At 45.6% G+C, this 18,193-nt stretch overlaps 1 protein-coding gene across 2 annotated transcripts in view; it reads left to right on the top strand.

Moving 5' to 3' along the window:
- CFAP46 (cilia and flagella associated protein 46) overlaps positions 1–18,193 on the top strand; it is a 370,852-nt gene that overhangs the window by 319,365 nt on the left and 33,294 nt on the right. For both annotated transcript variants that reach the window (XM_075348545.1, XM_075348544.1), the window contains exons 49-50: positions 4,406–4,530; positions 12,588–12,670. In XM_075348545.1, coding sequence (XP_075204660.1) covers positions 4,406–4,530; positions 12,588–12,670 — 208 coding nt within the window. The remainder of the gene's footprint in view (positions 1–4,405; positions 4,531–12,587; positions 12,671–18,193) is intronic.

Below are 18,193 nucleotides of genomic sequence, written 5' to 3'. Positions count from 1 at the left end.
TAACTACAGCTGTTCTGTGAAGCCCTCAGAGGTTTGTGTGAGAACATTAAAGATCAAACAGCCTCATGAAAACCAAGGAACACACCAAACAGGTCAGGGATAAAGTTGTGGAGAAGAGTATAGAAAATGTCACGAATCAGCCACTTTCTGTGCTGTATTGATGCTGTCAGTGACAGCTCAGCTGACCATGAGACGGCAGGGTCATTCTTGGCTGTCAAGATTCAGAATGACAGCAAAGCCACCCAATCTGGAACTGGAGGGGGCTGTGCCGTTCTCATGCAAGTTGAGGATTGTTTTTCAGCTTTATCATGGGCTGGGGCTGTTGGGCTTCCTCCAGTTGTCACCCTTTAGGACGATTACCTGGCTATTTATCTGTCTGGCAGTGGTCAGATCACTCCCCGTTGTACTTTCAAGCTCGGTGGTGTCTCCATGCCTTGTTCCTGCGCTCAGCCTGTAATCTGTTGTTTCCCGACCTCTGATCTCACTTCTGACTTCACGTTTAATGTACCACATTCCTGGAATTTTGACCTTGGACTGTGATCTGAGTACGCTTTTATCTTATCCCTCTTGGTTACTATGATCCTTCCTGGTATCTGATCCCGGATCTCTTGACTACCCAGCCTCATGGGTAGACTATTAGTAGTGAATAGCCGCACAGTAAGTTTTGGTTATTCAAAAAATAGCCCAAGCACTGAACATCTAACAGAACACTGTTCAATCCATCATTCAAAATTGGATGGGGTATGGCACATCTTCAAACCTACCAACAGATGTCCATCCACCTAAAATGACATACAATGCAAGCAGAACACTAATTAAAGAAGCAGACAAGTGGTCCATAATTACTCTGGAGGAAGTGCAGAGATCTACAGTTCAGGTGGAAGAATCTGTCGACAATTATTAGTCATATAATCCAGAAATCTGGAATTGGAATAGTGGAAACAAGAAATACATTTTTGAAAGCAAGCCATAAGAAGTACCATTTGCAGTTTTCAAAAAGCCATATGTGGGCCACAGCTAGCATGTGGAAGAAGGTGCTCTGGTCAGATGAGACCAAAGTAGAACTATTTCGGCTAAATTCAAAACCCTATGATGTGATGGGAAACACCATTCCCACAGTCACACATGGTGGTGGCATCTGCATGCTGTTAGGAGGCTTTTGTTCAGCAGGGGCAGGGAAGCTGGACAGAGTTGATGGAAAAATAGATGGGGCTAAATACATTGCAATCCTGGAGGACAACCTGCTAGAGGCTGCAAAAGACTTTGAGACTGGGGTGTAGGTTCACCTTCCAGCAAAACAACAACCCTAAAAATTCTGCCAGAGCTACAATGGAAAGGATTAGATAAAAGCATAGTTATGTATGTGAATGGCCCGGTCACAGTCCAGACCTAAATCACATTGAGTATCTGTGGCAAGAAAAATTGCTGTTCACAGACGTTTCCTTCCAATTTCAGCCTCTACATTTTTAAAGCTGGTAGAGTCATACCCCGAAAGACTTGCAGCAGAAATTGCAGAAGGTCCTACAAAATATTGACTCTGGGTGCCTGAATACAATTGAAAGACACAATTTTCAGATTTACTGTATATTTTTAAAGTATTTAGAAAACCATGTTTCATTTCCTTTACACTTCACCAATACTTGCTACTTACTTTTGGTATTGAACATAAAATTCCAATAAAATACATTTACGTTTGTGGGTGTAACTGGAAAAAATATGGAAAAGTTAAGAGGGTGTGAATATTTTTCCAAGACATTGTAAGTCCCCTCTAGCTTCTCCCCATCCTGTTCAGCTAGATTGACAGGTCTCCTTAGTAAAGGAACAGGGAGAGACTTGTCGGTTACTGTCGCTCAGAGTTTTGCTCAATACTCGCCGACTGTCATGGCGAAATCAGATGCTGTTCACATTATATATTCTAAAGGGGGCTTTACACGGTAGCGATATCGCTAGCAATTTGTAGCGATAGCGAGCGTGTAAGTACCCGCCCCCGTCGTGCATGCGATTGTTTGTGATCGCTGCCATAGCGAACATTTTCGCTACGGCAGCGTCACACATACTTACCTGGTCGTCGTCGTCGCTGTGACTGCCGAACAATCCCTCCTTTAAGGGGGAGGGACGTTCGGCATCACAGCGACGGCACCGCAACGTCACTAAGCGGCCGGCCAATCAAAGCGGAGGGGCGGAGATGAGCAGGACATAACATCCCGCCCACCTCCTTCCTTCCGCATTGTGGCCGGCGGCAGGTAAGGAGACGTTCCTCGCTCCTGCGGTGTCACACATAGCGATGTGTGCTGCCGCATGATCGATGAACCACCTGGATAAACAACCCTTACCGATTTTTGAGTTTGGGACGACCTCTCCATGGTGAACGATTTTCACCATTTTTGAGGTCGCTTAAGGTCGCTGGTCAGTGTCACACGCTGCGATATCGTTAATTACGCCGGATGTGCGTCACTAACAACTTGACCCCGACGACCAAACATTAACGATATCGTAGCGTGTAAACCCCCCTTAACACTCCACACTATGGTTTCTCTGATGCTTCTGAGTTACACAATTAGGCTCGAGTGTCGACCAGTTGTGTGCTCATCAATGGTCAGGCTAGGAACAGTTAACCTCTGCTAGCCTGCTGGTTACGTCTTGGATGACATGTTGGAAACCTATCAGATTTACTCCCTGCCTTTCTTAGATGGTGGAATCTGTCTTCCCACGCAAACTATAGTTTATTGTTGTGTTGGTTTATGTGATGTTGTGTCCCAGTCTTGCTGGTGATTATATTGTGTGGTGCTTGGAGTTGTTGTGGATTTCTCCCATCATCCTGTTTCTTCCCTGCTCCTATTTTCCTCCTCATCTCTTATTGTCTTATACCTCTGTATGAGCATGTGTGAGACAGAGTTTTGGTTTCCCCGTTTTGTCTATTTCTGTTGGTTTTATCACACTCCTGTCCTGGGGTACAGGGGCGCTAGTATTAGATCAGGGCTGGTCAGGAGCAGGGCCAGGAAGGCAGCTCAGACATCCTCACCTTCAGAGGTAACACTGAGATAAGGCATAGCTAGGATCCTGTTAGGATGAGTGCTTTCTAGGAACCCCTGTCTCTTGGTGTTCCCGATCATGGTGACATATATGGAGAGTCACTTGAAGAGGCTGGTGAGAATATAGCTCCTTGACGAGTTATTCTAGTCCCCTCATCACCGGCATACACATTTACTATCAGGTGAACTACGGACAGTATGAATCCAACATTTCCTGCACTGTCACCTCCGTGCATCTTTTACTTAGAAACACTGCAGTGCTTTCGAGAAAACATACTTTGAAAAACCGGCCAAGGACTATGCAACTTGAATCACTAGCTTAAAGGGGGCTTTACACGCTGCGACATCGCTAATGTGGAGTCGTTGGGGTCACGGAATTTGTGACGCACATCCGGCCGCATTAGCGATGTTGCTGCGTGTGACACCGATGAGCGATTTTGCATCGTTGCAAAAACGTGCAAAATCGCTCATCGGTGACATGGGGGTCCATTCTCGATTATCGTTACTGCAGCAGTAACAATGTAGTTCGTCGCTCCTGCAGCAGCACACATCGCTATGTGTGACGCCGCAGGAACGAGGAAGCTCTCCTTACCTGCCTCCCGGCCGCTATGAGGAAGGAAGGAGGTGGGCGGGATGTTTTGGCCACTCATCTCCACCCCTCTTCTTCTATTGGGCGGCCGCTCAGTGACGTCGCTGTGACGCCGCACGGACCGCCCCCTTAGAAAGGAGGCAGTTCGCCGGTCACAGCAACGTCGCCGGGCAAGTAAGTATGTGTGACGGGTCTGCGCGATGTTGTGCGGCACGGGCAGCGATTTGCCCGTGTCGCACAACAGATGGGGGCGTGTACCCACGCTAGCGATATCGGGACCGATATCGCAGCGTGTAAAGCAGCCTTAAGAGAGGTCCCCAGCAGATTTTTGATGACCTAGTCCATTGGATTGAAATGAACAGAGCGGGAAGGGAAGGGAGTGTGGCGCCTCAACTCCTCTAATTTATGACAAGCTGTGATGTGTTCTAAACCAGAGATCTTTATTGAGTCAGAGACTGGAGTAACGTTTCTGGCATGGCACATGGAGGCACGTTCCTCTCATTAAGAGACGTAGAGCGTGCACCTCTTCATGAATCAGGACCGGCTGACTCCACCATCCTCCCCCATCAAGACCAGCAAAGGGACCGAGAGTCCGCCATCAGCTTTTCAAATCCAGGCATTCCCAAACCGATAAATTACTATATTCAAGGCTTTCCTGTATATTTTGCTGAAAAGGGAGATACATAAAACTCATAGAAGTGTTATAATACAGTTAGTAATGACTGCAAAAACATTAAATATTATCTTTACCCTAAATTCCCTGTAATAAACTCATGTTATTCAGAATGATCCAAAGACCGAAGATGGTGAAAGGCAAAGAAAACTCACAGAAGACTTTCATGAGATAGTAGAAGTCCTGGAGGCCTATCTGAGCCCTGTGATGCTTCAGCTTGACTTTTCCCCATTCAGGTACTCATTAGTTATGTATTGCTTATTCTTTCTTAGGACATTGCTCCTACTGCAAGTGATACGTATTTACATATTTGAAAAATGTGTCGAACACTCTTTCCACCCTATGACGTACATTTCGTAGACATATACAGTATATCACAAAAGTGACAACACTGAAGATATGACACTGCTACAATGTAAAGTAGTCAGTGTACATGATGTATAACAATGTGTAAATTTGGTGATCTCTAATAACTCAACTCACAGTGATTAATGTTTAAACCACTGGCAAAAATAGTGAGTGAAAATGGCCAAATTGTGCCCAAAGTGTCAAAATTTTGTGTGGCTGCCATTATTTTCAAGCATTGCTTTAACTCTCTTGGGCATGGAGGTGACTACAGCTTCACAGGAGCTGCTGAATCCTCTTCTGCTCCTCCATGATGACATCAGGGGGATGTTAGAGATCTTGCGTTCCTCCACCTTTCATTTGAGGAGGCCCCACAGATGCTCAATAGGGTTTAGGTCTGGAGACGCTTGGCCAGTCCAGCACCTTTACCCACAATTTCTTTAGAAAGGCAGTGTTCGTCTTAGAGATGTGTTATGGGTTGATATCATGCTGGAATTCGAAGGGACAGGATCATTCTCTGGTACATGTTGGTATTCATGTTTCCCTCAATGAACTCTAGATGCCCACAGCCAGCAGCACTCATGCAGCCCCAAACCATGACCTTCCACCACTATGCTTAACTGCAGGCAGTACACACTTGTCTTTGTCTTCCTCACCGTGTTGCTGCCACACACAGTGACACCATCTGAACCAAATAAGTTTATCTAGGTTTCATCAGAGCACAGGGCATGGATCCAGTAATCCATGTCCTTAGTCTGCTTGTCTTCAGAAAACTGTGGGCTTTCTTGTGCATCATCTTTAGGAGAGACTTCCTTCTGGAACTACAGCCATGGAGACTAATTTGATTCAGTGTGCGGTGTATGGTCTGAGCACTTACACGCTGAACCCAAATTCTGTAACTTCTGCAGTAATGCTGGCAGCACTCATACTTCCATTTTGAACAGTCAACCACTGGACATGATGCTGAGGACGTGCACTCAGCTTCTCTGGTCGACCATGGCGAGTCCTGTTCTGAGTGGAACCTGGCTTGTTAAACCGCTGTAAGGTCTTGGCCACCCTGCTGCAGCTCAGTATCAGGGTGTTAGCAATTTTCTTATAGCTTAGACCATTTTTATGTAGAGTGATAATTCTTTTTTTCAGATCCTCAGAGAATTCTTTGCCAAGAGGAGCCATGTTACACTTCCAGTGACCAGTATGAGAGAGTGTGTGAGGTATAACACCAAATGTAACACACCTGCTGCCCATTCACACCTGAAACCTCGTAACACAAAAGAGTCACATGATACCGAGGAGGGAAAACTGCTGTTTGGGCACTTTTCGGCTATTTTCACTTAGGGGTGTACTCGTGTACTCACATTTGTTGCCAGCAGTTTAGGCATTAATGACTGTGTGTTGGGGTTCAGCGGTATACAGGACTTGTGACCATCCTAAGGTATTGTGTTCCTATAATGATTTATATAATTTGAACGTATCCATACATTTTTGGCACTTGTTAAACTTGGGGATGACCTTTAATGACATTAATATGTAGGCTATATATAACTTTTACCATTTGGTCACTGCACTAAGCACTTTACAAAACCTGTTAATCCGCGACTAAAATTTGGGGACATTGATCCGGTCCAGTATTTATGTTTTTTATTTATTCTGCACATGATATATTTAATGTTAAAAATTAATAAAAAATTATATTTTATACTAGCTGTACTACCCGGCTTCGCCCGGGTTAATGACTGTTGTTAACAAAATAGAATGTATTAACAAAAATGTATTCTGCACACAAAAACCACAAAACAAATAGATAGAAATGTAATAATTAAAAGGCAAAAACTAAGCTAATAGAAGCATTTCACAACATATATTTCAACACCACAGATATTCCACACAGACTTAACTAAATTGGCCAAGTAATGTGCTCCATCTGTCTCTTTCCAAGTCTGTCTCTTTCCCCGTCTGCCTGTCTCTGTGTCTGTCTCTGTGTCTGTCTCTGTGTCTGTCTCTGTGTCTGTCTCTGTGTCTGTCTCTGTGTCTGTCTCTGTGTCTGTCTCTGTGTCTGTCTCTGTGTCTGTCTCTGTGTCTGTCTCTCTCTATCCGTCTCCCCACCGACATCTTATTACCTCACATATAAGCTTCTTATACTATGAATGTCTTTTGTTCCTATAGCAACCAATCACAGCTCCTATTAATAACCTGTAGTTCCAGGCTCCATTTACTTTAATGGAGCCATTTTTTTGGAGAGTAACTGTAAAGCGCGGGGTTAAATTTTCCTGTCAAAACATAGTCTACGACGTTCCCTGGGTCACATGAGGTGTCTGTGCAAAACTTCGTGATTGTAAATGCGACGGTGCGGATACACTTTTCGTTTCACTTTTTCCCCATTATGTAGATAGGGGCAAAATTGATTGGTAAATTGGAATGCGCGGGGTTAAAATTTCGCCTCACAACATAGCCTATGACGCTCTCGGGGTCCAGACGTGTGAGTGTGCAAAATTTTGTGGCTGTAGCTCCGACAGTGCAGATGCCAATCCCGGACACATACATACATACATACATACATACATACACACATACATACATACATACATACATACACACACACACACACACACACACACACACACACATACATACATACACACATACATACATACATACACACACACACACACACACACACACACACACATACATACATACACACATACATACATACATACATACATACATACATACATACATACATTCAGCTTTATATATTAGATTAATACTTTGTCACTATCCCTACATTTGAATCTTTGGAGGTTCTCTTTGGGGTTTTTTTTACCTGCATGCTCACAGATTAGATAGCAAAAATATCAGGTGACAGATTGTAACGTCTGCCAGTAATTCCAATCATGGCTTCATTGTTATATTAATCTTGGTGAGAGCAGAGTGTTCCGCTGACTCCAGTGGAAACTCTTACATGTGACAGAGTTGTATCCTTAAAGGGAACCTGTCAGCTCCCCTGTGGACCCAAAACCACGAGTAGTTGTGTGGACATTTCTATATTCCCTTCCTAGATGAGAAACTGTGGAAAGAAAAGCGCAATAGGGTCTTACCCCAAAAAGGGAGGAAGATATGTAATAAAAACACACTCACCTATAATGGTTGTGCCAGTCACAACCACTATACAGGCATATATAAGATCCAGGTCCAGGCAGCAGTCCCAAAGTTGGCTGATAACAGAGAGTGATAGAAGAAGGGTCTTAATTCCGCGCCAAGGACTCAATGGATCCAGGAAGAGATTAATGCTTCTTTAATAACATGCACAAGTCTACGCGTTTCTGGAGACACAGCTCCCTTCATCAGGACATTGGCAAGAGAACATCAAATCCCTTGATTTGATGTTCTCTTGCCAATGTCCTGATGAAGGGAGCTGTGTCTCCAGAAACGCGTAGACTTGTGCATGTTATTAAAGAAGCATTAATCTCTTCCTGGATCCATTGAGTCCTTGGCGCGGAATTAAGACCCTTCTTCTATCACTCTCTGTTATATTCCCTTCCTAACAGTCCCTTCATGTAGTAGCATATATAAAGAGATTGTTAGAGAAAGTATTTCTAAAGACTGTTTATGAGATGCTGATGAGGGCTATGACTACTCACAGAGGCGTTGGTTCCCCCAACTAGTCGGCCCACTAAGCATGTTATTACACACTTGTAGGTGTGATATAAATGAGCACGGCTGTAGCGCCGGCATCTCTGTAGAGACACCGACTTACCTCTTCGGCCGGGTCGCCTCCTCCCCCGCACTTCCCTGGCCATCCATGTGTGCTGCTGCCTCCTTCCCCTCCCGGGCACTGTACATGCCATACAGGGTTCATGGGAGTGCACCTAAGACACGTGCGCGCACACTGGCCCTCTTCTTAAAGGGCCAGCCTGCTATTTCCCGGAAATGCCTCTCAGACTATGGCTGAGAGGCACTATGTATTTAAGGCACACCACATTAGAGATGGTGCCTGTGCAATACATTTAGTTAGTCAGTATACCAGTCTGCTAGCTAGTTGTCAGTTCCCGTTTACCCCTGTGTCCATCACCTCTACCTAAGTCTGCCTTCCCATGCATGTCTGTTCCTGCCGTGCCCACCATACCTGTCCGTACCTGCCTGTCCAGACTGCCTCAGCCACCCCACCTGTACCTGTGTCTATACGTGAGTCCGTCAGCTGCCACAGTCCCGGTGACTGCCCTGGGAGTGGTATCTGGCGTCTGTCCCGCACTGGGCGCTTAGTCAACCCCTTCCACTAAGGGGTAAGCCCGGAGTTCCTCTGTGGTCCAGTGGGTTCACTAACCCCGCTTGCTGCGTCTACACCGGCCATGAGAGTTACAGCAGCTTTGTACCCCTCAACATTGAGCTTTTCAGTCACTGGGTGTATGTATCCCAGCGTCAGAGAGGTTGAGTGCCCATGATCAGAAGTCGCCCGCACTTTCGGTCATGTGCACTACTCTGAAGCCGGGTGTATGCGTCACGGCTTCAGTGAGACGTAGTACGGAAGTGCGGGCGACTACAGAATCATGCGCATGGCCTCTCTGACGCCAGGACGCATACACCTGACAGGTTCCTTTTAGTAGAAGAATGCTAGAAAATGATAAATGTCAGCATAGCTTGTATTGTGCATTGTGCATCGTTATTTCTTAAGCAGGCTTTACACGCTACGATATATATAACGATATGTCATCGGGGTCACGTCGTAAGTGACGCACATTCGTCATCGTTTCACATATCGTAGCGCGTGACAGCTACGAGCGACTGTGAACGAGCAAAAATACTCACCTTATCGTTGCTCGTTGACACGTCGCTCATTTTCAAAATATCGAACGTCCTTCTGCGCGCCGGTTGTTCATTGTTCCCGAGGCAGCACCGTGTGACACCCCGGGAACGATGAACTGCCGCTTACCTGCGGCCACCGGCAATGCGGAAGGAAGGAGGTGGGCGGGATGTTACGTCCCGCTCATCTCCGCTTCTATTGGCCGGCCTCTGTGTGACGTCGCTGTGACGCCGAACGTCCCTCCCCCTTTAGGAAGTGTATGTTCACCGCCCACAGCGAGGTCGTTCGGGAGGTAAGTGCGTGTGACGGGGGTTACCGACTTTGGGCGACACGGGCAACAAATTGCCCGTGCCGCACAAACAATGGGGGCGGGTGCGATCGCACGATATATCGTCGCGTGTAAAGCAGGCTTTATTCTTACATTTTCTACATCTAACATTTTTTGGGCTTTTTCCCAATTATTTATCGTAAAGGGGGTAAAGATGATTTAGTACATTACTTATGTAGCCGTTATGATTTTTTTCTTCTTTGTTTGTAACTGCTAATTTTGCCACATGACAGCAGGAAGCGCTGACATATCGGAGAATTTGTCACTTTTAAATCCTCGATGGTATAGCGCTAACTTTTGGTTTAACAGTATATGGCCTAAAGCGTGTAGTGGAGGACATCTCTTCATTAGTGCGCTGCCATTACATTACGCTGGGAATGTTATACAGTCGTCCCGTATAATTGGATTCACTGTTTTCACATTTGGCTTTGCGGTTTGCACTTGCTAAAGCATGACATTAATTTTTCCATCTTTTGTTTCACAGCAGGTCAGATTTATTTCTGTGTTTATGCAATTAGTTTTCAAGTTCGGGATATTAGTTTTTGATTTCTTTTATTTACTCTTGATAGGAAATCATACTGTTCCTAATTTAATTTGATATTGCATAAAAATAAAACCTTAAAGCACCACTCCAGCGTTTTTTACGTTTACGGCTAAGTTCCCTGCACTTAGTTGTATACTTACCCGCCGTCTACATCTATCGCTGCTGCTCCAGTTGGTGTCCAGTCATTTGTGACCTACCGGATCTCTCCAGTATTTCATGCAGCGCGCCTGAGGTCACTCTTCAATGTAAGTCTATGAGAGCCTCATTCTTGCTCTCATAGACTTGCATTGAGAGACTGTGATGTAACATCTGACTTCCGAACAGTCGGAAGTTGCAGTCAAAAGCTATGAGTGGAAAGGAACCTGCAAATGGAGAATTGGGCTATTTTAATTCTCCATTTGCAGATTCCTATCCGCCCATAAATTGTAGGTTTTTTAACCCAAAGATAGACATTAGTTTGGAAGGGAGCCAACAAAAAGAGGTCGCTTTGCCGTTGGCTGTTGGGCTCACATAAAACTGGCCATTTTTGTGTGCTAAGTATCTTAATTTTTACATGTTTTTCATAGCAGTAATGCATGTCTATATTCTCATATTAATTGTTACACATATCTTCAGAGTGAACTACAGAGTGAAACTGTCTCCTTTTAGCACTGAAACATAAACACAAGTCAGCAGCAGAAAGTAGCACAAAATCGCAACAGCAGCACTAAAAGACCTGAGAACTAGCAACATAACTAACTTGTTGCCCAGGCACATCCCTTAAGGGGAAGGTGCCTTAAATACTTGAAACCTCTCAGCTGACCTAAAAGGCACTTCCAGGTTAGGGCACATTGGCCTTTTAAGAAAAGTGGCATGGCCACGCGCACACCCTACAGGCATTCCCAGGAGGCCTGTGAGGTATCTGCAGGCCCCGAGAGACAGCAGCATGACCCGAGGACAGTGCGGACACCATAGGACAGCCATGCAGGTGAGAGAACCAATGTCTCCGCCAGGTAGGGTGGCAGGACAGCGCGGGGATGCCGGTCTGGGTGTTACACTCAGACACAAGATGCAATATTGCAGCTGTATATGTTTTAATCTGTAATTCTGCGACCTTTCACAGAAGACATCATTTGAAAAGCCACCCGGGGACTATATGTCTTGGATGACTACTACAAGGCAAGTCCTGGTGGTTTCTGCCCACGCATTCCCACTCATTGACCGGTCTCCTAATATGCACACACACAGGTAGGGATAGACCTTTCAGTCTATGGGAGCGGGGCAGGGAGAAGCCCCCAGGGACCTGCCTTATACTAGTCATCCTGGACATATATGTTCTCTCTGAAATGCAGCAGTAAATTATTCACAGCTGCAATTACACAGCAAGGATCTAATTCATGCTGACCATGGTGCAAGCAACATGAATCTGATACAGGTTCCCTTTGAAAGAACACTAAACATAGTAAAAATATCCAATTCAATCCTCTTTTAATCTGTTTTTCATTTGATCCCAATATGTCTCATATTATAATTATAACTGACAAACATACATATATAGAAATCTTGTCTGCGTCCCAGTAGATCAGCCATGTCCCCCTCCTCCTTCTACTCTTCCTGATCCAGTTACTCAGTGTCCGGTGTGTGGTTGTAAGACAACTAGCTGCAGCAGGAGGCTTATCTGACTTACAAAGGACATCAGATCAACTAATATCTATGAGCATCACAGTGGCTCAGTGGTTAGCACTGTACTGTGACTCAGTGGTTAGCACTGTACTGTGGCTCAGTGGTTAGCACTGTACTGTGGCTCAGTGGTTAGCACTGTACTGTGGCTCAGTGGTTAGCACTGTAGTCTGGCAGAGCTAGGATCCTGGGTTCAAATCCCACCAAGGACAACATCTGCAAGGGGTTTGTATGTTCTCCCTGTGCTTGCGTGGGTTTCCCCCAGGTTTTCCAGTTTTCTCCCACACTCCAAAGACTTAATGATTAGGGATGATCGAATACTTCGATTATTCGGCTTCGCGAACCCCCAGTGAAGACTCAGAGAAAGAGATTTTACGGTGAGTACACAAAAATCCTTCTTTTCCGAATACCTCGCCACTATTCGATGCACAATGTAGGTCTATGGGAAGGCCGAATAGTTGTTATTCGGGTTTCCCATAGATTTACATTGCGCATCGAATATTTGCGAATAGTGGCGAGGTATTCGGAAAATATTCGCGAAGCCGAATAATTGAAGGATTCGATCATCCCTAATAATGATATACATGTTTGTTTACCACTTATTTTTGCTTTGCAGGCAGTCATCACCACCACTTTCAGTAACAGAATCATTAAGAGCAAAGTCTAGAGAGAAAGACGACAAGGCGGCAACCACATCAAGTATGTATTGTTTGCTATTCACTATTTTGAAGGAGTGGTCCGAAACTAAAGTTGATTTTAATCCTAAATGTCTATTTAATGCAATAAACTGATTTCTTTTCTCATATGCCTTAATAAAAAAAAAGGCTGCACCGTACCCTTTTGATGCTAGCTGCTTTATTTATTTATTAATTTTACTTAGGTTTTGATGATGTTTTGTCTTAGGATCCCCAGTGCTTGCTGGGCTACTCAAACGAAGCGTCATCAGAGGGCCGATGCTGTGGTCACTACCGCAGACTCTTTCCCCACCCTGAAACAAAGCATCATTAGTAATGCCCGTTTCAGGGGCTAGGCGAGTCCAGTTGCCAATTCCTCTATGCGCTCATTGTGCTTTTTTCAATTTTAATACGCAGTGACAGTGCGCTCCCTTGCCAACTCTAATGAGAAGTGATGAGGTGGTAAGAGAGCAGAGATTGTGTGCATTATAAAGGAAAGAAGGTGGCGATTAGGGAGAGGCGGGACTAGCCCAGCCCCCGAAACAAACATCACTAATGACGCTTCGCCCAGGGTGGGGAAAGGAGCTGTGGCAATGACTGCAGCCCCGACCCCCTGATGACATGCTGTTTAAGTATACGAGCATAGGGACACAAAAACAAAATGTCAACATAACAGAAATAGAAATAAAAAAAACTGTGTAGAGAATGAACCTAAATTAAATGAAATATAAAAGCAATCAGGTCATTACAATAAATAGACATTTAGGATTAAAATCAACTTTAGTTTTGGGCCACCCCTTCCTTTGCCAGCTTTTTCTGGCATCATGATGCCAGTAGCATGGCACATGATTATTAAAAGGAATCTGTCACCAGGTTTTGCTACCTAAACTGTGAACAGCATAATGTAGCAAAAGAGATCCTGATTCCAGTGCTGTGTCACTTACTGAGCTGCTTGCTGTAGTTTTGTTAAAATCACTGTTTTATTTGCATGCAATTATCACTAGAGGACAAGTAAACCTGCTGCCATGTACCTGCCTTCACTGCCTGTGCACAGTGCACACAGAAATGTGTCAATCAGTGGTGTGGGTGGGGTTATACAGGGCTTAGCATTCCGAAACCTGGTAGATCTAGAGCAGAGAAAACTGTAATTTTATCAAAACTACAGCAAGCAGCCAAAAAAGTGATACATCTCTGGAATCAGGGCCTCTTTTTCTGCATCATGCTGCTCTCAGATTAGGTGTCAAAAACCTGCTGACAGATTCCCTTTAAGGACACCATTCGGCTGAATTGACCAGTATAAACATGGTTCGGCAGAGGAAAGAAGAAGTGTATTTTTTTATGTTTTAGAACATTTATTGCTATTGGAAAATTTCATACCCCCCAAAAGTATAAAACTACCCTTACAAATCCACTTGGCCTAGTTGAATTTAATTAGCTGTCATTTACAACCTTAAATAATATTAAATAACTTAATAAAATCCCGCCACGATCATTCTCCAAAACAATGGGGAAAAACTTCATACCGAAAAATGAAAACAGACGTCACAAAGTAACGGCCCTATTTAACCTAATTAGATGTAATTACCATCCATTATATCTAACCGATGTAATTACATTCCTACCGGCCTCACAATCAAGTAGAGCGGATAGAAAGAAATGGAAAATGGAGATATAAGGCGGGATTGCGCTGTGGTGGTAGCTTGGCACAGGTACGCTTTTTGTGTACAGTGGCTGGTAATGTTTTTAGGCTAAGGACACACGGCGAGTTAAACAGTCCTAGTATAATGCGATAAAAAATCGCATTCCACTAGGACCAATGTTACTCAATGGGGTTGGTCCCATGTGCAATTTTTTTTGTCAGCCCTGATTAGACCGAGAAAACAATCGCAGCATGCTGCGGGTGGAATCCAATCTGTTTTGACTCTCACCCATTCATGTCTATGGGTGCGACTGATACATCGCACTGCACTGGAGTGCTGTGCGATAATCACATCAGCTGATAGGGGAGGAGATGGGGAGATTAGTCCATCCTTCTCCTCCGCCCTGTCCTCCGCAGCTGTGCTCCGATCACAGGATCGGATCACAGTCGCATTACTCTCGAAGCTTGCTCGCAGCAGAGCGGAAGCGAGGGGTCATTAGCATCTCGCATTGGATGCTAAATGCTCGTGTTGCCTTAGGCGGGCTTTGCACACTACGACATCGCAGGTGCGATGTCGGTGGGGTCAAATCGAAAGTGACGCACATCCGGCGTCACTTGCGATGTCGTAGTGTGTAAATCCTAGATGATACGATGAACGAGCGCAAAATCGTCGTCATCGTATCATCGCTGCATCCTCCGACATTTCCATAATGCCGGGGGAGCGACAGGTACGATGTAGTTCCTCGTTCCTGCGGCCGCACACATCGCTGTGTATGAAGCCGCAGGAGCGAGGAACTTCACCTTACCTGCCTCCCGGCTGCAATGAGAAGGACGGAGGTGGGCGGGATGTTTACATCCCGCTCATCTCCGCCCCTCCACTTCAATTGGCCCCCTGCCGTGTGACGTCACTGTGACGCCGCACGGCCCGCCCCCTAAGGAAGGAGGCGGGTCGCCGGCCAGAGGGACGTCGCACGGCAGGTATGTGCGTGTAAAGCTGCCGTAGCGATAATAATCGCTACGGCAGCTTTCACTATATATCGAACGTGCGACGGGGGCGGGACTATCGCTGCAGCATCGGTAACACATTGTTACCGATGTTGCAACGTGCAAAGCCCGCCTTAGCCTTAATATTAAAATATCCACACTGAGAAAGTAGTTTAGTGCTGCCGGCATGGTATTTAAAGATGTCTGCATCTGTAAGTGTCAGACCACTAATATCAGAGTGCCTGTTATTACTTAAAGGGGGTGTTCCCTACTTTACAATTTATGCTTTAAAAGGCCCAGGGTGGTTTAAGGAAAAAATAAATACTTATCCTTACCTCCCAGCTTGGGAACACTCCTCCATGCTCTCCAGTCCATCCCCCACAGGTCTCCATCGGAGGCCTCATGTGACCACCGATCAGACGTTTCTGTTCGGGTGGCTGGGTATGAAGCATGTGGGGTAGTGGCACTTCGGGGATGAATGTAGATTTTTTTTTTAGTAGCTTTAGTTTGTTAGAGGGAACCTATAAGCAGCAATATGCGCCTAGAACCATGAGAAGTTCTGGGTGCATATTGATAATCCTTGCCTAACTGTCCCTGTATCTAGTAGCATAAATAAAGGGATCTTTAGAAAAAGTGTTTCTAAAGATCCTTTATCATATGCTAATGAGGCCAGTGACTAGTCGCAATGACGTTAGTTCCTGCGCTCATTCTGCCCTCTTCAATGCATATTACCCAGTGTCATCAGTGGTGACTCGCGTACATGTGTCCGTTGTAACCGGATCAGACACCTGGCAGTGTGTATGATCAGAAGTCCTGGCACTTGCGGTGATACACACCATGAAGCCAGGTGTACGCGTCCTGGCTTCAGAGAGGTCTAGTGCGCATGTGCACTGCCCGGAGTCTGATGCGATCACAGGTATGCGCTTCACCACTGATGACGCTGTGCAATGGGCATTGAATAGCATGTTAATATACCCCTACTAACATGCTAAGAGGGCAGTATGAGCGCAGGAACGAACGTCTTTGTGACTAGTCCCTGCGCTCATTAGCATATCATAAAGGATGTTTAGAAATACTAAATTTCTAAAGGTCTCTTTTTCCATGCTTCTAGATACAGGCACTGCTAGGCAGGGATTAGCAATATGCACCCAGAACTGCTCGTGGTCCTGGGTGCATATTGCACCTGACAGGTTCACTTTAACTCTGGGCCAGCCTATTTATTACTACACTTGGACAATGTATCAGAGGGTTTAAAAAAAAAAATAAAAAATCAGGTTTAAAAACAGATTGTTATGCACCATTTAGTGTCATTCTCAGTAAACCTTCCCCTTCCTGCAATTCAGCATGTACTGTACATGATAATGAATTCTTAGCCTGTGACAGCAAGGATGGGAGAAAGCTCCTATCCCGGGGTTTGATCCTTTCCGCACCTCTTCAGTGCTGAGAAAGAGAGGGGGCGGCTGCTGTTATTTTCCCACCTACTGTTAAATGGCAAGAAAAAAAAAAAAAGATTTAGGCCCTTTTTATTATTTGCAGGGTTTTTTTACTTTTTTAATTTGGGGTTTTCACAGAATTTCATCAAAATGGACTTAAACCAAGTTTTTTCAACCAATAGCAGGAAAAGTCCCGCGTTTCTGAAAATAAGATGAGAAATCAGGAAACTTTACTAAACTGCAAATGAGAACTTGAAAAAAGCGCATATAATTTGATGAATTTGTCACCAGTCAAAAAGTCTCTAAATTTGGCCGGGGCCACACGGGGGACTGCTGCGATCCTCGCATGACACTCAGCTCATGCTAAGTGCCATGCGAGTGTTCCTGCGACTGAGGTCCATTCTTGCGATCGGACCACAGGTGTGGGGGGCGGGCCAGCACTGAGGAGGGGAGGGAGGGATTTATCTCCCTCTCTCCTCCGTAGCCGGCTATTCCCATTCTCGCCCTGCACTCGCATTACATTGGTGTACCGCGAATGCAGTGCGATTTTTCTCTCGCCCCATACACTTGAATGGGTGTGAGAGAAACAAGGCTCGCATTACACCCACAGAATGCTGCGATTGTTTTCTCGGTCTGATTAGGGCTGAGAAATAATCGCTCATGAGTGCTGGCACATAGGGTAATATTGGTCCGAGTGGAATGCGATGTTTTATCACATTCCACTTGCTCCGATTTTCATGCCGTGTGTCTAAGGGGTACTTTGCACACTACGACATCGCAAGCCGATGCTTGCGATGCCGAGCGCGATAGTCCCCGCCCCCGTCACAGCTGTGATATCTTGTGATAGCTGCTGTAGTGAACATTATCGCTACGGCAGCTTCACACGCACTTACCTGCCCTGTGACGTCACTCTGGCCGGCGAACCGCCTCCTTCCTAAGGGGGCGGGTCGTGCGGCGTCACAGCGACGTCACACGGCAGGCGGCCAATAGAACCGGAGGGGCGGAGATGAGCGGGACGTAAAATTCCCGCCCACCTCCGTTCTTCTGCATAGCCGGCGTTAGCCGCAGGACCGAGGTAGGAGATGTTCATCGCTCCTGCGGCTTCATACACAGCGATGTGTGCTGCCGCAGGGGAACGAGGAACAACATCGTACCGTCACAGCAGCTACATTATAGAAATATCGGACACTACACCGATGATACGATTACGACGCTTTTGCGCTCGTTAATCGTATCATAAAGGATTTACACACTATGATATCGACAGCGACGCCAGATGTGCGTCACTTTCGATTTGACCCCACCGACATCGCACCTGCGATATCGTAGTGTGCAAAGTACCCATTAGGATTTATTGCCAGATCAGAATCCCAATTTGCAGACACGGTGTTTCGGGGTGATTGCCCCTCGTCAGTGCAAAGTGTGAGTATCTGATCTGGCTTATGAGAAGCTATGTGGGGACCTATGGTCCTGCAATGGCCCGCACATGAGG

Source organism: Anomaloglossus baeobatrachus, chromosome 5 (genome assembly GCF_048569485.1).
Source record: "Anomaloglossus baeobatrachus isolate aAnoBae1 chromosome 5, aAnoBae1.hap1, whole genome shotgun sequence".
In the NCBI taxonomy this organism is placed as follows: Eukaryota; Metazoa; Chordata; class Amphibia; order Anura; family Aromobatidae; genus Anomaloglossus; species Anomaloglossus baeobatrachus.
The sequence above is the reverse complement of the archived record's forward strand: the minus strand, read 5'-3'. Positions and strand labels throughout refer to the sequence as shown.